Source organism: Buteo buteo, chromosome 5 (assembly GCF_964188355.1).
Source record: "Buteo buteo chromosome 5, bButBut1.hap1.1, whole genome shotgun sequence".
In the NCBI taxonomy this organism is placed as follows: domain Eukaryota; kingdom Metazoa; phylum Chordata; class Aves; order Accipitriformes; family Accipitridae; genus Buteo; species Buteo buteo.
This window is the reverse complement of record NC_134175.1, coordinates 890,981-912,136: the sequence shown is the minus strand read 5'-3', so window position 1 is coordinate 912,136 and position 21,156 is coordinate 890,981. Positions and strand designations below refer to the sequence as shown.

The window sequence follows — 21,156 nt, the reverse complement described above, 5'->3', positions numbered from 1 at the left end:
CACATACCTTTGCCAATACCTACATGTACCTGTATGCATTTATCCACTACAGCTGTAGATACACTTCTACCCCTGCCAGATCCCTTTGGATATGTCAATTTATCCATATCTATACCTACTTACTTTTGTAGAACTACACAGATCTTTGTATACATATATAAACCTATACCTACTCACACATATGTATAAAGTTACAAGTACCTGTGTATACATACATGTATACTATATGTGTAGCTATATCTATACACCTTTATCTGTATCTATTTATATCTACTTACATATAAATATCAGAATTAAATACATATGTATGTGTGTGTATATATACACACATAAATTACAAATAGGTATTTACATGTGTAGATATAAACACAGATACAGCTATGTGTATATGCACCTATGCAAATAGATCTATACATCCATACCTACGTATATATATATATCTATGCCTATCTACCCATACCTATATATATACCCACACCCCTATATATTCACCTGTATATGTACATAAGCATATATATGAACACACACGTATTAAAATTACAAATACATTCTATGCACATGTCTATAAAAATATGCAGCTGTGTGTGTATATAAATATATACCCCCACATAGATACAGCTGTACCTAAATACCTATACCTTTAGCTATACATATATATCTATACCTATTACTATCTATATATGCTTATACCAAGATATACATGCATGCACAGGTATCTAAAAATTACAATTCTATGTACACATATAGATATGTACACATCTCTATATATCTGTAGAGATATATACATACATATGTGTGTATATGCACCGATACAAAAATTACACTATGTATCTACATATATATAGGCACATATTGACATATGGGAGAGCCGGGACCGTAGCTGGGTTCCCCCCCATCACCACCAGCGCAGGCGCCTGCACCCCCCGCAGCAGGACCCTCGCCCCCCCAGCCGCTCACCCCTACCTCCAGGCTGCCGCTGCATCCTTCCGAAAGGATTTATTAAAACACAGAGAACAGAAACGGGGACACACGGAGTACGAAGGGAACGCGGGGGCACTGCTTACAGCTGCCGTCAGCCTCCGGCAAGAGGCCACCACCGCGGCGCAGTCGGTGTCGCCGCGCTCGCAGGTGTCCCCGTCCCGGCTCCGGCCGTCCCCTCCTTCCACCCGTGTGCCCCGAGCCCGGCACATGCCCGGACCCCCCCAGACCTTGCCACAGCCCCGCTGCTGGGACAGCACCGGGCTCCCCCACGGCAGCGCTGGCGCACGCCGATGCTCCCGCCGGGGCTGGGCAGGCGGGCTGCGGCAGCGGGGCTGGCGGCAGGCATGCACGCGTTCAAACACCACGAGGACGTAGAAATGGACCGTACAGGGAAGCTCGGGAGCGGGAGCCAACTCGGCCCCGGATGGGCGCCCCGGCACAGCCAGCCGGGAAGGTGGGCGCCCGCCGGCCTCCCCTCACACCCCACAGGCAGCAATAAAACCAGACATAAACACCGTGACTCTCCCTCCCCTCTCAGCTCAGCCCACCTCGCCCAGACCAACCCTTCAAGTCTTCAATAAGAAAGTGCAAAGAATGTACACGGAAATGAAACCCCCCCGTCCTAGCTGCTCCGGCGACGGTGGGGGGAATTGCGTCGGTTGAAGCACACTTGAAGCGGGAGCGGGAGAGCCTGGCAGCACCAGCAGCAGCTAATCTTCCACGCAGGCGACGCTGTCGCGCTTCCCCTGCCCCTCCTCCAGTGACAGGGCGGCTTTCGGCTGGGGGGGCCAGGGAGCGGCCCCCGGAGGCTGCTGCAGGGAGAGGGGAGAGCTGCCCGTCAGCTGGGCTCCAGCCCCGCAGGATCCTGCTCCCACCTCCGCTGCCGGTACCCGCTGCGGTTCCTCAAGCCAGAGGCCACAGCCGGACACCGGCACATACGGCCCCCCCACCCTCTCGCGTGTCTGCCCTGGCAAACAAAATACCAAGAGCAGCGAGCGCAGCCTTACCTCAGCTGGAATCGGGAGCTGCGGAGGAACATGGCGGGAACAGCTAAATATCTGCAGTGAGAGAGAGGCAACGCCTGGCTTGCCCACTGTCCTTTGGCCATGCTCCTGGCCCGCTCAAATCCGCCCCCTGAATTTCTCTGCCCCGGAGCGTCCGCTCAAAACCCCGACCTACCGGTCACGTACGGTCCCAGAGGCATCTGGCTGTAATTGACAATCCCGCCCGGCCCAGGACCTCGGAAATTTGGCCCAAAGTTGTTGTTGTAGATCTGGGAGGAGCCGAAGGAGCCCTGGGGAGGTAAGGAGGGAGAAGAGCCACTGAGCTGCACCTCGGTCCCACCGCCAACCCCCCAGCCAGGGGCTCCATCCCCATCCCCGCTGACCTGCTGGACGGCAGGGTCCCCCCCACGGGTGGCCAGGCGGCTGAGGATGCTCCGCTCAGACATCTGCAGCCGGGCGGCCACAGGCGGGATGCGGGACAGCATGGACGGCAGGCGCGTCACGTCGGCCTTCATGTCACTCAGCAGCTCCTCGAGCTGGTTCAGCACTGCGAGCAGAGTGAGGTGGCACTCAGACTGAGGGGCTGCCCGCCGGACCCCTGGCAGAGGTGGGAGCCTCCCCGGCATCCCAGCCATGGGGACTGGTGAGCTCCAGCAGCAGGGAGCTGATGGCAAAGAGCACTGCGGACCCCCATCGCCGCAGGCTGCAGCGGCAGTCTGCCACTGCCCTCGCCGGCAAAGCGAGCTGGGGAGGAGCAGGCAGCTCCTGGCTGAGGGAATGCGAGACGGGGATGACATCACGGCTGGATTTCCCCACAGTCAGGGTGGCAAACCCTTCCCACCCCCCTGGGGCAGGTTCCTGTCCCCCCCCCCTCCACCAGCACGCACCCTTGTGCAGGACGGCATTCGCGGGCTTGTTCCCAGCCAGGGACTCTTTGGAGAGATGCTGGTGGCTCTCGGCAAGGCACTCCACTTCAGCCAGACGGGCGTTCAATGCCATGGCCGGGTGACTGGGGTCTTGGGTCATGTTGAGGTACGCAGCCCTCCGCAGCTGCTCCTCGATCACCAGGGCCTGCTCCAGCAACTGGGAGGTAAAGGAGGGGAAGGATTCAGGACCAGCCCCTGCTCCGGTGTAAACGGGTACCATGCCACAGGCTCCAGCTGCCCAGGCGGTTCACGCCAGCAGAGCCTCTGTCCTGCCCTGCTCCCCACCAGCCTCGCTCCCAGAAACTCCTGGGAAAACAGGCTTAGCCCTTATGTTTTCTTATCCCATTCAGACACAGAGCAGCCAGAAGGGGATTTGGGCAGCATTTCCACAGCATCGCACGTGTTGGGAGCAGGCAGAGCACCCAACCTGGCCTGCTCACAGAGAGGAGCCCAGGGCAGCCAGCCCCATCCCGTGCACCATGCTGCAGAGCTCGCGAGCTCCCCGGGACCAAGCCCCGGCTGCCTGCTCTCCTCCGGCAAGCACAAGCCCCTCACAAAGCCCACGACTGCTCCCTGCTCCACTCCCAGAAGGCGCTGGCGGGCTCCCCGCCGGCTTTGGGGAGCCGCTCTGGTCCCCCCCACCCGGTAAGGACTCACCAGCCCTGGACCTGCAACTCGCCTTGAACCGCCGGGCAAGGAACTTGTTCTTCATCTCGAGGTAGTTCCCCTTATGTATCTCCGACTTGAACGGCTCATTCAGGATCACGTAGCGTGGGTCGTTCTGGATGTCCTGCCAGCGGGCATAGCCATGACTGGTGCGGAGGGAGCGTCAAGGGAAGAACCAGCCAGCCGACAGCACGCCCGCTGCCCCGCGGCGACACCGCGTTGCCAAACCCCCTCCCTGCTCGTCACCGCACCATCACCCCAGCTCCCACGCCCCGCCGAGGCCTCCCTTGCCAGCCAAAAACGGGAGGCACGCTCCCGCCAAGTCAAAGGGTACGTGACAATTCCTGCCAACAGCCAGTAGTCATGTCGGCGGTGCCAGATGTCGTAGATCTTGCCAGAGGAGATGGCAGCCCTCTCCTCGTTCTGCCACAGTGTGTGCAGCTCTGCGGAAGCAGAAGCGAGACAGCCGGGTCAGCCAGCAGGGCTGGGGACATCGTGCAGTGCATCAGGCAGGGCGAGTGATGAAACCTCCCGGGCCACAGTGCAAAATCGAGACAGCTTGCTGCCAGGCGAAGCACCATCCTGCCCAGCCTTTCCACGCGGTTCGCATTTCTTGCACAGGCTCAGAGCTTCCGTGTAGAAGCTCTGCAGAAGCGGCTGATGCCTCATCTCTTGCTCTTACCTGTAAAGCCGCCGTCAGCGATGTTGAACATGAATCGGAAGTTCATGTTTCTGTCATCCTTCTTTCCATCCTCCTCTTCCTCTCTGTCACCGTTTTGCTGAGCCTCGCTTTGCTCCTTCTCCTCCGCCTTGGCGTCCTCTGCTTGGCAAACACAAGAAATCACGCCTGTCTAATCATACTCTGCCAAAAGACCAACTGGGGTCTTTCTTGCCCCATCAGCTGCCAGAGGAACTCCCTGCTAAATTCACCACTGGAAAAGCCACCAGCCTGCTCTCTGCTCCGCAGCAGCTGACCACCTGCCTCTTTCGGCAGGTCCTACTATTTGCACAGCAAGTACAGGCAGCGCCCACCATAAAGGCGTCTTGTGTCCGCTGGTGGCTCCCAAGCATCACCAGACGGCAGCACCAGCTGCTGCGGGTGCCGATGGTTGTCCTCGACGTCACCCCACAGACACGCTCCCTCGCCTCCGTGTCAGGCACCTGCCTTGCTTTGGAGGCCCTTCACACCGCTTCCCACCCCAAAGCCTCCTCACACCTCACCTGGTTTGACTTCTTTGTCCTCCCCTTTCCCTGGGCTGCTGTTCAACTCCGGCTTCTCCAAAGGCTTCTCCTTCTCTTGAATGCCCTCATCTGCAGAAGGGAAGGGGACCATGAGAAAAGCCTGGACTGCAAAACGCTCTTCAGGGAACAACAACTTACTGTCTGGATAGACTTTCCCTTTCAGGGTAAAGCGATTACACTGTTTGTACATTCAAGGCATTTGAAAAAAACTTCTAACAGAATATTATGATGCCTTTTATCAGGAAAATGTATTTAGTTTTCCCTCTTCCTTGAGACAGCTGAAGAAACATATTATTAGGAACAGAAAATGCTCCCCAGAATGAGCACTTTTCATAATTTACAACCTGGAACTGTTGTTTTTTCAGGAATCGCTACAGGACCTTGCAATATTCAGGTTTCCCACTGCGATGCAGAGAAGCAAAAGACCCAAGCAAGGTGCGAGCGCCAGAGCCTCCCACCAGAGGGGAAGCCCACCTGTCAGGAGTGCTAGCACGTCCCAGACTTCTAGGGTGCACGCCCTGGGCTCCACGTGACTTGAGCTGTAGAACTTCTCCAGCACAAATCAATGCCACTGCTGGGTACCATGGCCCCACAGAAGTCCCAGCCACAACTGAGAGTGGAGCCCGCGCATGGGCATCGTGTTTGTCCAAGCCAAAGAGACTCCTCACCTTTCACCAGGGGCTCAGGAGAAGGCTCAGTCTTTTCACTCTCCTCTTGCTTCTCCACCCTCGGCTTCTCCTTGCTATCGCAGCTTTCTGTGTGCTCTTCGCTTTCTGCCTTCTCGGCGCTCACAGGCACCTGAACGTAAAGTGCCCGCACCAGATCAGCCCAGCCTTGCCTGTTCCTCAGGGAGCGCTCCAAGTTTCTGGGCAGACCACGAGAAGGCCTCCTGGCAGAACTGCTGGAAGAAGCCACCCTACCTGGCTGTCGGACACTTTCCTGGACTTCTGCTCCACTTGCTCCTTTTCCTCCTGGAACCCGAGTTGGGTTTCTATTTTGTCTGTAGCAACAGTGAAGCAAGGAAGCCATTGAATGGGGCCCCAGAGGGGTAGGCAGACACCTGCAAGCCCTTCTGGCCTCTTGGCCCACCTCCCTTTCCAAGGCAGACCAAAGCCATGATCCCCTGGAAGCCTGTAGGCACACCTACCTGCAAGGGCCACAGATCCCGTGTGCATATGTGCTGGGCTGGCCGGGATGGGGGTGTTGGGACCCGAGGACACAATCTCGCTGGACTTCTTGCTCTCTGGGCCCTCGAGGATCAGATCTGGAGTGCTGTACTTCCCATTGACATGCTCAAACTCCTGGACCTGGGGCAGACGCACACCATTGAGTCAAACACAGCAGAGACGCTTCCAGCCCGGTGCCGCAGAGCCAGCAAGTGCAGGCTGCTCCACCCGCAGAGGCACAAAGTGGCAGGATCGCTACACCCACCCTGCCAGGGACGTCTGACACTACGGCTCAGAGATCCAGCAAGCCTCCAGCGTGATTTCTCTTTTTTGCCAGCCAGGCTATTGAATACCTGCTCATCCCTACGTCCCTCCCAGGGAAAGAAGCGGCAGGGTTTGAAAGGCCGTTTGCATTACCATCCCCTATACGTTTATGACAAAAACGGATGCGCCCTGAGCCTGAGAGATTTAGTAGGGGATCCCTGGTGAGAGGCATTCAGCAGCCAATGAAACCCACAAGCCTCCAGAACACACCTGAAACAGCACGTTGAACATTTTGCTCACCCACCTTCTTCCTTACTAGTGACATGACTCCTATCCGAGTCAGTACGTGCTGGCGCGACAGCCCTTCCCGGGGAACGCCATCCGCAAAGGTTTCAGCACCGTCTGCCCCAGGTTCGCACAAATGTCTCATGAAGAGAGAGACATACGCCCTGCGGAAGGAAAGCCAGACCTCAGTCCAGCTCGGCCCACGGACTCCCTGCTGAGGCAAGCACCCACACCGTCTGCTTTCACCCACAGGTGAGGGCAGAGTTTCGCACCCAGGCTAAGATTTAGCCTATCACACACAGAATGATAGCAGCCCTCTCAAATGAAACAGGCATTGCCTCCCCAAAAATAAACCATGCTGGGGGTAAGCAGGCACTTGGGCTACTGCTGCCCAGTGGGCTTCATCACAGCACAGCCTCCGCCTTGCCCTGAGGAGCACGGCAGAGACGATGACACGGCAAGACAACAGGACGATTGGGGTTTGTCCCGAATGCGTGAGCTAAGCACTCGCCACGATCAAGCAGAGCCCAGGACAGACCTCACCCTGCCTGCCCAGGAGCCCCCGTACCTGAACTCCTTCTCGCTCTTCCCTCGCAGATCCCGGACCAGCCAGTGAGAGTTGAAGGCATCCTGGGGCGGCATGCCCCAGCGCATGATGGCATTCAGGAAAGCCTTGCGCTGGCGGGCGTTGAAGCCGAGAACCTGCAGGGAGCAGAGGCATTGCCGTGACCACAATGCAGCTTCGGAAGCACGTGGCATCTCGGAGCCCCAGGGCTGTTACAGCAGTGCTGGACCAGGACCGACGTGCAGGCAACTCAGCACAGAGTAGTCCAGCCTGCAAGCCCAGGGCAGCCCCAGCACAGCCACATCAGTCGTGCTCTGGCTGAGGCCAACACTCACCTCGATATTTCCCCCAACTCTTGCCAGCAAAGGAGGGAGAGGCTTATCCCGGTCACTCTTCAGCTGCCTCCGGGATTGTCTTCTGCCACCTAGAGTCAAGCAGCCTCAGTGATGGATGGGCCCAGGCAGCGAGGAAGGACAGCCAAAGCACTCAGGTGCCCCAAGCTTCCTGCACCGCCTCCCGACAGGAGCAGAAGCCGGGCAGAGCGGCAGCCCAGGCTGCGGAGCCCCTTCCACCCATCCTGCCGGCCTCCCCGAGCCGGGGTGCTCTTCTGCCCTTACCAGCAAGGGAGTACACCGTGCCCATTCCTCCTGCAGTCCCCCATCCTTCCACTGCCAGGACCAGACCAAGGTCCTGCAGCGACCGGTGAAGGAAACAGGCAGTTGCCTTCCCTGCCCTGGGAATCAACTTGCCTGGCAGGCAAGTGGGGATACCTCCCCCTGCATGGAGGCCCAGAAGCACACCGCTCCCTCCAGCCCAGATGTTTCTGCTGCACCTGAGTGCCGGGGGCTTCCCGCAGAGCAAAATCCCCTGGAGTAGCAAACGCATTAACTCACTCTGACCTTCTGGCCTCTCTTCAAAGTCTTCATCCTCATCCTCAGAGCCAATGGAGTACTCCGACTGGTTGTCAGAGAGCTCATCCTGCCACTCTGCAGACCACAAGGGAGGCCAGGTTAGAAGAGTGCCTGAGCAGCGGGACCCTGCCTGGCAGGGACACGCAGGACAGCTGAGAGCCCACCCATGGGTGCAACTGGCATCCACTGCCAGGCAGCAAGAGAGGAGGGCACAACAAGCAGGAAATCGCCTTCTCAGGTTTTCCAAAATTAGTATTCTCCTCTACAGAAAAAAACCCAGTTTGAAGTATTTTGCCCACAGACACGTTCTTCCAGAATTCTTCTGGCAGAACCAGAGTTTACGGACCAAAAAAGAAAAAGAAAAAAATCTTTGAAGAATTTCTATCCCTGAAAATTTAGGAATCAGGGAGGTACAGAGTCTACCAAACGGCAGAGAAATGCCAAGCAACAACTCAGCCAGTGGGTCTGTGAGGGAACCTCTTTGTGTAGCTTTTCAGAGCCAGCCCGCAGGGCCTGCTGCCCACCCCGAGCCCAGCCAGGAGCCGAGCGGCCACAGCCATACCTTGGTCCTCCTGCGAGGCGTCATTGTAGTTGACCTGCTTGCGGATTCTCTTCCCTTTCCCCAAGTTCCTGGCCAGATCTTCCTGCTGCTGCTCATAGTGGTGCCGCAGCAGCTTCTCCCAGTAGTCAGGGTCCACGTTCTCCTCTTGCTTGATGATCTCACGTTCCACCTCCTCCTGCAAAGCAAGAGACAAGAGGCTTGAGATCAGGCAGCCACAGACCTGCCTGCATCGCCCCGCTGCTGGTCCTCTAATGGCACTCCAGGGAAAGAGGGAGGGCACCGAGCCACTGGCTGGAATTTGCCTCCTGGGTTGTTGCCCAGGCATACCAACCTCGGTGCAAGGCTGCCAAAGGGCTGGGCCAACCTCCCACCCAGAAAGAGCTCCTCTGAACACTGCCATCCATCCCACCTGGCAGTGCCCACACTCACACCAAAGGAGAAACTACAGATCTGCAGAGACCTCCCAGAACAGCAGCCTACTGTCGCCTTTGTCAACAGATAAAGGAACTAAGTCAGTCAGCTACTGGGAAAACCAATGCCAGCAGCACGGTACGTAAGCAGCACAGTACGTGCTGCCAGTCTGCAGGGGAAGAGCCTCCAGAAGGACAGAATGGGGTGCCTATGGATGGGTGCTTTGTTCGAAATGAGGTCCCACGCCAACCAGGACAGAGCCTGCCTTGCGCCGTGGGCTGCACAGGACAACGACAACTCTGCTTCCTCTGCCTGCGGCTGGGCCCGACAGCCCTGGGACCCCTGGGTCTGGAACCATCTACAGCTGTCAGAGAGCAAGCAGGGAGGAGTCCTGCCCATGCCGAAACGCTTACAAGAACAGGAAAGGGAGCAGAAGAAACACAAAGGGACGTACAAAGAGGTGCGATTGTAAGACATGATACTAATCACATTACCACACCATCCTCTTCTCTCACAACATACTGGGCCACTTTAAAGGAGCTGAGATACTCGTTCATGTTCTGGAGCTCCGTGTCATCAGTTGCATCCTGGTTTCGGTCCAGAAGCTTAGAGATGGCAGCGTCATCATAGTGGATCACGCTGCTGTCATCCACATCCTTATTGTCACCTGGAGAGCAAAGTGCGTGGAATGGAAACGCAAATCACCACGCCCGCTCCCAGAGCCAGGCGAGCTCAGGTCGGATGCTGGGCCAGGGATGGGGAGAGGTCACCCCACCAAGGGGGGCTACACACCTGGTGGGGTGCCACCGTGCTTTTTTTTCATGCCAGGAGTCACTGCACCCCCTTTGGTTGACAGCGTGTCAGAGAAAGGGGTGACAGCATCCGGCATGGTGATCCGCTGTCCCTGAGACACCATGCCTGCGGACGTAAGAAGAGGAGAACAAGACCCAGCAACTCAGACAGGACCCCACCTCAAGCAGAGCATCCCCAGCACCTTCCTGACCTCACCTTCCACATCATCCTTGAAGAGCTCTTCTGTCCCAAACTTGAGGATGTCATCCAGCTCTTGCTTGGTCATGGAGCCTGACTTGGAGCCGAGCCCCGGGCGGACCACGAGGTGGGTGAGCATCATCTTCCTTTTGGCCACCTGGGTGATGCGCTCTTCAACAGAGGCTCTAGTCACAAAGCGGTAGATCATCACCTTCTTGTTCTGGCCGATGCGGTGAGCTCTGCTGAAAGCCTGCGGGCAGAGAATGAAGCTGTCAAGGGCAGCAGCATGCTGTGCCGGCCAAGGGGTCCCAGTTTCTCACCCCTCCAGGCTGTGCAACGGCACTGGCAGGGCAAGGCTGAATTCAGCATTCAAGGCAGCTACGGGGCAGTGGAGTGAGAGGGGCTCCTCAGAGCCAACCTGAATATGCTGGCCCCCTCCACTGACTGCAGGTGAGCCAGCTTCCCCATCCAGGCCCCTAACTGAAGGGCCTGAAGGCAGGCAGCAAGGACACGCTCCCGCTAGGAACCCTCCAGCTGCACATTCACCGGGCCCACACTGCTCCTTCACCACCCTGCACCAGCACGTCCTCCTGCCTAGGGCCCAGGCAAAGGAAATGCTGGCCCAAATGGACAGCAACAGCAGACGTAGCTTTGGAGAGGACGTTCTCCCAGCCGGGGAGCATGGGAGGGTTACACATTTCTCTTCACTTTTCCATTACTTTCCAAGGCATTGGCTGCTCGCCTGCTCTGTTGGTGGTCAGTCCTTAGCTAGGGTCCACCCCAGGCTTTTGGAAACACAAGTGGAAGCTCCCCAAAAGAGGAGGGGGCACCCAGTTGCGAACAAGCAGCAGGAGAGAGTAAGAAGCCTGCGGAAGAGAGCCGGTTTTACATGCCCGGTCTCTCCCATGCTGCGGACAGGCCAGAGCGAGGCTGGCAGATGCAGGAAGGGGGCTCCTGAGCAGAACCAGCTCTTGAGAGAAGAGACCAGCTTCCCTGTGCAGGGTATGCAAACAGAGGGCAGAGCCAGAGAGGTACTTACTATACGGGAAGGAAAAGGAAAAGTCAGAAACCTGGATGTCATTGTGGGGATTCCAGTCAGAATCATAAATAATGACTGTGTCGGCCGTAGCAAGGTTTATGCCCAGACCGCCAGCGCGGGTAGAGAGGAGAAAGCAGAACTGCTGAGCACCAGGAGCTGAGAAAGACAAACCCACAGGTGGCAAACAGTGAGACAGAAAGGAGACGTGGAAAGGTGCAGTACCGTGCTTTAGGGATAAAACAGCGGGAACTGTCGGTCTAAGCCAACAAGCAACGGGCAGGGAAGGGAAGGAGTGAGAACACATCATTCCTTGGTGTTGTGGTTTAACCCTCAAACTAGGCAGCCTGCTGCTGGCACGCTCCAGGGTTCATTGTGGGACCCAACTCAAGGGCTTAATGCCACGGTATGAGGAGCCCCCGCCGTGCCTCGGGAAGCCGGACCTGCTGAGCGCGGTACGACCGACACACAGGCAACCCCCTGCCACCTCTCCTGCGGGCGAGCGGGGCTCTCGGGCACAGCCAGCCCACCCTGCTGCTGGCTGCGTGCTGTGCATCCACCCCGCGCCCTCTCCTCAGTGAGGCAGAAACACGAGTACCGTTAAACCTGTCTATGGCCTCCTGGCGCAGGCCGCCGGTGATGCCCCCATCTATCCGCTCGTACTTGTAGCCTTCGTACTCCAGGAAGTCCTCCAGCAAGTCCAGCATCTTCGTCATCTGCAGGACAAGGTGACCCTGGCATGAAGGGCTCTGCGTGGTCCAGCTCCCTGCCTCCCCCCGCGTTCCCCGGGGGCCTGCCCTGCCCGGCTGGGCCCCTGCCCGCAGCCCAGAGGCCAAGGTGGTGGTGGAATCACCAATGGTAGAGTACGGCCAACAGGCAACTGCCAGTGGAGTGACACTCGCATCTCGTCTTCTACAGGCAGCTTTGCCAGCACAAGGGAATCGTGTCTGAACGGCCCTCCCCGAAGGGGACCACTATTGCTGTTATCTCCTCTTTATCCATAGATAAAAGAGGTTTTAAACACAACAGGCACTCCTTCAGGAGAGAGCTGGGACGCAGCCCATCCGTCGTGACGGCCATGGCTGCCACACTATCTGGGGGAGAAGCTGTCACCAGCTCTTCCACCTATTGCTATCTGTTCCTAGCACAAAATTTTCATACAGAACAAAAAAAATCCTTTAAAGATGTATTTATTATTAATCCTTCCCTACGCTCACCTGGGAGAAGATGAGAACTCTGTGACCCCCATCCCGTAACTTCTTCAGCATCTTTTGGAGCAGCATCAGTTTCCCAGAAGATTTGACCAAAGAATTCCCATCGTAGGATCCATTGGGCAGAACCGGGGCCTCCTGTCAAGGCATCCTGGTTAGCCTCCTCAAGTACAACACTCGTTAACTTCATGCAGAAATTCACATGCATTTCCAAGGCAAAATCCTTGTATGAAACCACTCGCATGAAAACCCACACCGTTAACCAAAGCAAGATCACAGAAACAGCCCTCACCGACGGCTTACACACAATATTCTGAGAAATGCCTCCACGGTGCAAATACAGTTGACATACCACTGCTGCCACAGGGAAGAGGTACGGGTGATTACAGCACTTCTTCAGGTCCATCATGATGTTGAGCAGCGAGACCTGGTTCCCACCACCTTTCGAATTCAGGGCTTCGAAATTCCTCGTCAGTATGAACTTGTAGTACTTCCTGCGGGAACGAGGACAGGACAGGCACCCTTGTTAATTTGGCCAGATATGGGACTGGCGTGAGCAGGACAGCACCAAACTAAACCCCACTCACATCACTTCAAAAGGGACATCTGGACATTTTTAAAAGCGACGGTTCAGCACCCTCAGCCCAGAGTCGGGTTTATTTGATTGCTCTGTGGACATCGCACCACTTGTAAGTGGGACAGACTCAGAGGCACAGTGGCTAGGAACACTCCCTGCTGCTGTGTGTAAACCAAGCCTTGGCCCACCATGCTGGGAGGAATTGACATGACCTTCCCAAAAAGTCCCCCATCTCGGCAGAAGATACCACTGAAGCTGAGCAAGCCAGCCCAAAACAAACAGAGTCCAGCAAGCGTGCCCTAGGGCAGCAGCAATGCTGCAGACTGACACCAGGCGAGCTGGCAGCACAGGCTGGTGCCCCGGTGCCGAGAACAGGAGAGGGAGATGAGGATTCAACCTCATGGTTTTCTCTGTGCCCCCCAGAAGTAGCAGAGCCACACCGAGAGCCTGACAGCATCAAATGCTTCCTGCTGAGCAGCCAGGACTGCACGGAGCCCGATTTAACCAGAGTGAACGTGCTCCCCAGTGAGACAGAAAGCGCTCCAGCTCTTCCTGCAGCCGTCCTGAGGACAGCAGGGTGTCTCTGACCTGTCAAACCTCACTGACGCCCCGCCATGCCACAGATGAGGCAGGGTGAGGGAAGCCAGCCAGCCACCCCGGGGAAGCTGCTCTGGAATTACTCACTTCTGCATCTGGCTCAGCTCCACTCTCACGATCAGCTCTGTCTTGGCCGGCATGTTCTTGAACACATCTGCCTTGAGCCGCCGCAGCATGTGGGGACCCAGCAGATCATGGAGCTTTTTGATCTGGTCCTCCTTGGAGATGTCTGCAAACTCCTCCAGGAATCCCTCCAGGTTACTGTGAAAGCAGCCAGAACCAGAGAGTGCTGAGTGACAATGGGATGTGTGAGAGCGAAGATATCTGTTTCTTTGTGACTTGAAAACAAGGGCAGAGGGTACGCGATGAGGTAATGCTCCCATGCCTGTATCTGAGCAGAGCAAAAGCCAGGCCAAGGAGCTGCACTGATGGCTGAGGGGAAATCCACACTAAATGCCCTAATACAAGGTCTGAACAAGTTCCCCAAAGTACCTCTCTCCTCAGAGAGGGAAGAGAAGGCAGGTTTCAGTTCCCCACTCACAAATCTCCTGTCCGATAGCAAGGCAATAGCTACACACAGGACCCAAGAAGTTCTAGTCCACGGGAATAAATTTGGGGTTACATTAAACGTGCATGCAGCTGCTACAACAAGCCACGGGGACGATGCACTTTGCCACCCGCCTGCCGGCACAGATCAGTGACACTGGCACAGCAGTAACTGGATCCAGACACCCCCACACAGACAGGAGCCCCGGGAAACCTCTGCTGGGCCACCCTGCAAGCCAGGTCCCGGCTGCTCTCCCTTTTCGGAGACGGGGAACTAGCGCAACTTACTTAAACCTCTCAGGAGTCAGGAAATTGAGCAGGTGGAAGAGCTCTTCCAAGTTGTTCTGGAGTGGAGTGCCGGTGAGCAGCAGCTTGTAATCGATCTTGTAGCTATTTAATACTCTAAAGAACTGGGAAAAGAAACGAGGTTAGGTGAAAAAAGCTCAGAGGAGCCAGTTAGTCATCCGGGGACTCTGCAGGCTGCACACAGGGAGACTCAGCAGTAACCTCTCCCTCCCGCCAGGCTCGCAGAGCAGACCACAGCTTGCCTGTCCTGCTCCGAACCATCCCCATCAAGCACAGGCAGCAATCCTGCATGTCCTTGGGTCACACCACCTGCCTCTCCCTGCGCTGGGGATTGCGTGAAAGTCCCAGGGGCCAGAGACCACGTTTAGCCTCAGGTAAAGGGGAGAGTAAGGAGAGGGATTGATTCCTTTCCATGACAGCCCATCCAAGGACTGTCAGGCAGGCAGCTAGGCTGCTGCCTATTCCACTGCTGAAGGATTTTTAATGCCAGAGGGTGTTAAAGAGAGCAAATCCACTGAAACGCGGGTCCCAGGCAGAGTCTGTGTGAGATGAGGACACCGTTCAGCTCCCACGGAGAAAAGCACGGAGCAGCAGACCGCCAGTGCTTGGGTGTCATATCTTTATGGCACCAGCCACACCACAAAAATTGCTGACAAATATCTAGTACCTACTTTGGACTGGTTGTTCTTCAGCCTGTGCGCTTCATCCACCACCAGACAGGCCCACTCGATGGAGCCCAGCACCGCCTGGTCAATAGTGATCAGCTCGTAGGAGGTGAGCAGGACATGGAATTTGATCTGCGCTTCCTTCTGGAGGAGCAGAGGGAGAGAAAAGCTACAATAAGAGAGCAAGGAACGGGACAGCCTCCACCTTTGCTGCTGCTGTACATGACCCAAGGAGAAAAGGAGGGACTGCCTGCACTGCACTGCACAGCACCGGCAGCAGGGCCGAGGCATGAGTTGTGCCAGCAGAAAACGCATCTGAACATTAGAACCACGTAGGGGACTACAGAAACAGAAAACGGTCTGGCACAAATCTTTAAAGCTCATCACAAATCTCCTGCATCTGTCAACTGTGCCAGCTTCCCTCTTTGGAAAACAGCTGATTAGGGACCTAACCAACCTCCTCCTCCAGATCAAATTCTGCTCTCTCCCCTTCTAGCTGATGGTTAAAGCTACCAGGTAGGGCACAGACTTAGCTCCCACCTTCATCCGGAAGACCTTCTTTCCACTCCGGATGGCGTTGTCTTCAAAAGAAAATTCATTTTCCCGGATGACCGACCGGCTTTCTTTGTCGCCCGTGTAGGTCACGACGTAGAAGTCGGGTGCCCACATCTCAAACTCGCGCTCCCAGTTGATGATGGTGGAGAGAGGGGCGCTGACCAGATACGGCCCTTTCGAGTGGCCCTGCTCAGGGAGACAAAGTCCAAGCTGTTCTTCCCGTACTGAGCAGCTCTCGGCCACCTTGGGGACCGCTGGATGCTCCACTCACCTCCTTGTACAGGGAATACAAGAACACAATAGTCTGCACAGTCTTCCCCAGTCCCATCTCATCAGCCAGGATAGTATCCGTTCCTTGGGCCCAGGAAAATCTCAGCCAGTTTAGCCCTTCGAGCTGGTAAGGATGGAGCGTGCCTCCCGTGGCATCGATGTACCACGGCTGCTTGTCAAACTTCACCGTAGGCTGAAAAGAGACATGACGCAAAGCAGTGAGAACCAACTCCCCCTCCTTTCTCTGCGGCCAAGCACATCCCTCTTTAGCCTTGTGACACCGAACAGCCTGAAAAGAGATGCAGACACAGTCCCCAGCCCAGCCCTCAGGCTCCTCACAGCAAAACCACTGCGGAGCTTTCAATGAAAAAAAAAACACCAGGGTCCCCAAGGGAACTAGAGGAGAAAAGGGCAACAGGATGGGGGGGGCCAGACAGACCTCCGTCTCTGAGCTCACGCACCATTGCGCTGCCCCTGCCGTTCTTACTCACATCCACGAGAGGCGTTTCTGGAGGCTTTTCCAGCTTCTCCTCTTTCAGCTTTTTTCCTTTCTTGTTCAGCTTCTTCAGAGGGCGCGTGTCCTCCCCCAGCATCAGCTCCCTGCAACAGCCAGTGTGCATCAGGAAAAGGCAGACGGGCATTCCTCTCCCAGTCCCCAAGCCGAAGGACAGAACCGCCTCTCAAACTCCACTGCCTTTTCCCCACGGGAGCTTTTCTGGCCCAGTTAGCATGGGCACTCCTGGAGTGTTAACTTTCCCCTCCCAGCAGTCCATGCCACATCATTCCAGAATGCAGAATAGCAATCTCATCAGAGTACTGTGGTTTTCCCCCAAAACATACAGGCAGCAGCACCACAGAGCTGCCCTGAAGTGCAGTGAGACCACAAATACTACAGCAGTATAAACGTAGGGGAAGGGGAGCACAGGCTGGAAAACAACAGGTAGGCTAGATTTCCCAGCAGCCCTGAAATGGCATTTCAGGAGAGCCAGCTTTCCGAAAGCACTTGGCCACTGGTCTTTGAAGAGAGGTCCCTGCGAGTGGTGCCAGTATGTTCCAAAGGGGTCACCTACAAGTTCCCAGTCGTCCCAAGGCCTGCACAGGCTGCCCCAGCTCTGCCAGGCTCTCCCAGGCTGTGGCAGCCCAGCTGCGGTCCCACCACCTGGCTGGCTCGTACCTGTGGTTCCAGTAGAGGAGTTTGAGGTTTTCATAGTACGGGATGTCTATCTCGTCGATCTCCCAGGTGCACTGGTCATAGGGCAGGTCTTTCCACTTGATCAGGTAATGGATGTCTCCCTTTTTATCAAAGCTGTAACACAGGGCATGAAAAGCCTGTCAGTGAAATGACACTTGACTCCCGGGAAGCAGCTAGCCATAGCCTGCTTCCCCGAACCTGGATGCTTCATCCTCTGCTTTTACCTACAGACCACGACATTCAAACAGAGGTAGAAAAACAGAAAGAAAGTATCTACGCTTTCCTGCAGAAATGCCTATTCATCTGCTGCATGTGTTAAATCATTGAGCTTTAAAGGCTCCTCTTCCATTCCACTGGGCAACCTCGTTTTCGAGTTTTACCAGGACTGGATGAATACCAGTGTTCACCCTTCTTTCTCCTGCAGCATTCACTGCTCTATGAAGTTTTGCTTACACTGAAAAATGAATAAACACACTACCGAGCCTGATTATATGCCTAAGAGGAAAAAACCCTTGCCTTATTAGCAGACAACGTAAAGCTCACGTGAAAATTAGCCAGGCAGCTTGCTTTATTTTCTGCCAAGCATTCTTCAAGCAGAGTCACTGCTTGAAACTTCAAGTTGCCACTTGAAACGTAGAAATTCAACAAAAAGGTGTCTCTAGCCACTTGATGTAAAAAAGCCACCTGCACAGCACATTTCATATGCAGGAAATTTCTTCCACAGAAAAGAAATGCAAATGTCAAGGCTTCAAAAGGAAGTCAGGCACCTGCTCAAACTCCTCTCCTCGGGCACTGTCCCTAGCAGCATCACGGGAGGTAAGCAGGAACAACGCGTACCACACAAATCCCTGCTGGTGCCTCACCTTTGCCAAGAGTGCAGAGGTGCCACATGGTTTCCAAGAGGAACAAATGACCTACATGGAAAAGGGCTGCTGTTCCAAAGAAGTTTAGGAGAGGAGCAGCAGCCGCAGGGCACCATTGATGGAAGCAAGACTCATCACCAGGTTGCAGCAGAAATTTACAGAATGATTAGGCCATAGCAGGGAAACAAACAATATGTCTGGGAAGAGCGGAACAACCCTGTGCATCCACCTTTGGGAAAATTTACTATCTCTATTTTTAACGCGCAAGGTAGTGGAAACAAAATAAGACAGGCATCAATTCACTCCAGGCCTTAGCTTCACCTTGGGAGCAAGCCTCCAAGGCGACAGAGACCTTGAAACAAGCCAGCAGCTGAAATTCCACCAGCCCAAGATTTTGGCTTTGCAGAAGGACGGCCAGAACTTCCCGTCCCGGGGGGGAGAACTCAACCAAGCACAGAAATCCCACAGCAGGCAGTCCCAGCAGCTCAGCTAACCACATAAACTGTCCATGTGAGAGCTGTGCACAAAGGGAAAACCCACAGAGTGCACAGACCTGCTGCTCAAACCTTTATCTGCAGAACTTGTGGGGGTCCCAGGGAGCGCGGCATGGCTCACCCTTGCCGTTTCCCTCCCTGGCTTGCGACGGCATCGCCCAGCACCAGCACTACCAGGGGCTCAGGCACCCTGGCACGTGCCCATTCAAGCACCCCCCCAGCACGCAGCTCCTCACCTGTGGTTCAGGATGCGGTGGATCATCATCCACTCAGGCTTGATGCCGTAACGGTAGAACCGCTCCTCCATCTTGGCGTACTGCGGGTCTTTGTTCTTCCGCTTCTCCCTCTGGCTGTCCTCGTCCCCAGAGCCGTAGTCAAAGGCCGGTGGCTCATCCATGTCGTTCTTCCGTTGGTAGTTGCGGTACATCACGGTGTGGTAGAGCTCCAGCTGCAGCAGGAGGGAGCCCCGGTGAGTCCACGGGCAGTGGGGCAGCAGGCCCAGCAGGGGCCCCACAATGACGACAACAACGCGCTGGCTCACCTGCAGCTCCTTGACCCAGGAGCAGTGCCAGTAGGAGAGGCCTGCCCACTTCACAAAAAACTCGCGCTCTGGGATCCCCTCCAGCACCTTTGGCGCGGGGAGGGCCAGCTCCGCGTCCGGGGTGGGCAGCACAGGTGGGAGCGGGGTGGCCGGTGGCTCCTTCCAGGCCCAGTGCAGGATGCGTTGGACTTTGCCCTTCAAGGGAGGGCACTGAGGATGAAAAAAGCAAACAGGCAAGAGCACAGAGTTTAAGGTGAGCCCCTGTCAGGGGCCGCGGGGAGAAGGGCAGACCTAGAAGGGCAGGAGGAGTCTCGCAATGCCGAGTGGACGGCAGCCATCCAGGCACGGCAGGGAGAGCACGGCCAGAGCTCCGGGCAGCGTGCTGGCACAGCCTGTATCGCAAGCTGCTGCCAGAGGGAAAGCCCAGGGCGGGGAGCGACCGTGGATTCACCCCTAGCCGCGGGAAGCCAAGCATGGCAAACCGGGTGACCTGAGCAGTCCCAGCCCCTGCCTGCATCTATCTCAGCCCGCAGACAGCACCACCACCCCCAGGGGAAAGCAAAGTGCTGCCCGGGTCCCGGGCAGAGCTATGCCTTTGCTATTTCTAATGGGGTGGACAGAAAGGAGGCGGTGAGGCTGCGTGGGGCGGGCAGAGGCTGGCTGGCGCAGGTGTGCCCAAGAAATGTCCGTGACGCCGCAGCATCCCCCGCGGGGACAGGCATCGCCACCAGGCAAGAAAGGCCCCTCCACACAGGCCATGCATCAAATAGGGCTTGACATCCCATCTGAAAACCAGCAGGGAAGCCGCCAGCCAGCAATCCCCACGGGGAGACTGCACAGGCGGCAGAGCTGTCCAGGGCCCTCAGGTGCACGTGACTGGCAGCGATGCTGCTCCAGTGAGGGGGGTTGTGGCAGAGGGCAGGACACCGGCCCTGCGGCAAGGCACAGGGAGAGGGTACGAGGGGCAGTGGCGGCTGGGAAACCCACTCCCAGGCTGGGCCAGGTGGGTGCGGGAGCAGGGACGGGGCGAGGAATGCTGGTAACACTCACTGTACAGCGAGGGCAGAGCCATTCACCGTTTGGTATTTCTGGCAGCGGCGGGTTCAGGCAGTGGAGGTGGTAGGAGGATGGGCACGTGTCGCAGCACAGCAGCTCCCCTCCATCCTTACAGACCCGGCAGAACTCCATATGGTCGTCCTCTTCCTCCTCGCCACCTTCCTCTTCCTCCTCCTCCTCCTCTTTCGGCTCCCACTGGATGCCCTCCTTCTCCTGGGGAAGCACAGCCAGCGTAACGCCGAGGGTTTCCACCGCCCGCCCACCCACCCACCCTCACGGGGCCCCGACCCCACTCACGCAGTGGGGGCAGCTCCACTTGCCCTCGGGGGCCTTCTCCAGCTCAGGGTCCAGGCAGACGAGGTGGTAGGCGCGAGGACAGGTGTCACACAGGATGATCTCTCCTCCCTGCTGGCACACCTCGCAGTAGTCCTGGTGGTCTGTCTCGTACCCATCCCCTTCTTCGACTGCAAGCAAGGGACAGGCGGACAGTCAGAGGGACGGCAGAGCTGCCTGCTCTCCCGGGAGGGAACGGGACACTTGCTCCTCTATGATACAGTTAAGGAAATAAGGAAAGCATTTCACCTCAGACCCCTCCTGTTACGTCCCCCTACCTCTCTGTCCCTCAGCACCACAGTTCATCTTTGCACACAGCATCATCTCACCTCTGTCTCTCTTTCTCTCTCCACACTGTATCATCCTTTGGTTCCTTCAGGCTCTCAATGGAGAATGCCAGAACCTGGAGAGGTTGCAAGGGAGGCCGGTCAGAGAAACCTCCCCAGGTACCAGCGCCACCAACTGCAAACGCACCATGCAAGGGTGACAGGGCCGAGGAGGAGGACCCCTCCTCCTGGGACTACTCTGCTCTTCCTGGGTGCTCACTGGCGCAGAGGCAGGAGCTCTCTCAACTCGGCACTGACGGGAAGAGGAAGGGAGGGACAAGGCCTTGCAAGCACCAGAACGGCTCATCTCAATGCCCAGCTTTGCTACAAACTCCCGGCATGGACCTCCAACCTTCTGCTCCTCCAGCACACAGCAGGAGCTGCCTAGCTCTGGCACGAGGGCCTCGTACAGCAACAAGCCAGGAGGAGAAGTGATGCCCTTCACACGCAAGACACGGAGCCAGCCAGCCAGCCCTGCCTCATCGACCAACGGGGAGGCTGGCCAGCATCATGCCCTAACTGTCCCCCAGCCCAGAAGCCGCCCTTCCATTTCTCGGAAGCAAAAACCCATCAGCAAAGCTAAGAAGCCAAAGGATGCGCCTACATCTGAAGCAT

General features: G+C 56.4%; 1 protein-coding gene across 10 annotated transcripts in view; it reads right to left on the bottom strand.

Annotated features, from left to right (window-relative positions):
• Window positions 1-981: 981 nt before the first annotated feature.
• Window positions 982-21,156, bottom strand: part of CHD5 (chromodomain helicase DNA binding protein 5) — a 31,959-nt gene continuing 11,784 nt past the window's right edge. For 2 of the 10 annotated variants that reach the window (XM_075027100.1, XM_075027103.1), the window contains 35 exons: window positions 20,203-20,346; window positions 19,877-20,095; window positions 18,827-19,036; window positions 18,522-18,733; window positions 16,911-17,042; window positions 16,228-16,336; window positions 15,738-15,929; window positions 15,452-15,652; window positions 14,918-15,055; window positions 14,229-14,350; window positions 13,482-13,655; window positions 12,573-12,714; window positions 12,227-12,358; window positions 11,608-11,725; window positions 11,044-11,168; window positions 9,992-10,223; window positions 9,776-9,901; window positions 9,478-9,650; window positions 8,573-8,747; window positions 7,993-8,085; window positions 7,435-7,523; window positions 7,103-7,236; window positions 6,554-6,698; window positions 5,967-6,126; window positions 5,740-5,819; window positions 5,488-5,617; window positions 4,799-4,888; window positions 4,260-4,400; window positions 3,912-4,020; window positions 3,591-3,723; window positions 2,873-3,068; window positions 2,369-2,532; window positions 2,161-2,275; window positions 1,989-2,039; window positions 982-1,793 (listed from right to left, as the gene is read on the bottom strand). In XM_075027100.1, coding sequence (XP_074883201.1) covers window positions 2,032-2,039; window positions 2,161-2,275; window positions 2,369-2,532; window positions 2,873-3,068; window positions 3,591-3,723; window positions 3,912-4,020; window positions 4,260-4,400; window positions 4,799-4,888; window positions 5,488-5,617; window positions 5,740-5,819; window positions 5,967-6,126; window positions 6,554-6,698; window positions 7,103-7,236; window positions 7,435-7,523; window positions 7,993-8,085; window positions 8,573-8,747; window positions 9,478-9,650; window positions 9,776-9,901; window positions 9,992-10,223; window positions 11,044-11,168; window positions 11,608-11,725; window positions 12,227-12,358; window positions 12,573-12,714; window positions 13,482-13,655; window positions 14,229-14,350; window positions 14,918-15,055; window positions 15,452-15,652; window positions 15,738-15,929; window positions 16,228-16,336; window positions 16,911-17,042; window positions 18,522-18,733; window positions 18,827-19,036; window positions 19,877-20,095; window positions 20,203-20,346 — 4,863 coding nt within the window. In that variant the 3' untranslated portion in view covers window positions 982-1,793; window positions 1,989-2,031. Of the gene's footprint in view, window positions 1,794-1,988; window positions 2,040-2,160; window positions 2,276-2,368; window positions 2,533-2,872; window positions 3,069-3,568; window positions 3,724-3,911; window positions 4,021-4,259; window positions 4,401-4,798; window positions 4,889-5,487; window positions 5,618-5,739; window positions 5,820-5,966; window positions 6,127-6,553; window positions 6,699-7,102; window positions 7,237-7,434; window positions 7,524-7,992; window positions 8,086-8,572; window positions 8,748-9,477; window positions 9,651-9,775; window positions 9,902-9,991; window positions 10,224-11,043; window positions 11,169-11,607; window positions 11,726-12,226; window positions 12,359-12,572; window positions 12,715-13,481; window positions 13,656-14,228; window positions 14,351-14,917; window positions 15,056-15,451; window positions 15,653-15,737; window positions 15,930-16,227; window positions 16,337-16,910; window positions 17,043-18,521; window positions 18,734-18,826; window positions 19,037-19,876; window positions 20,096-20,179; window positions 20,347-20,544; window positions 20,619-21,156 lie in introns of those variants that run through there. The other 8 variants (XM_075027094.1, XM_075027096.1, XM_075027101.1 and 5 more) reach the window with 7 other exon arrangements.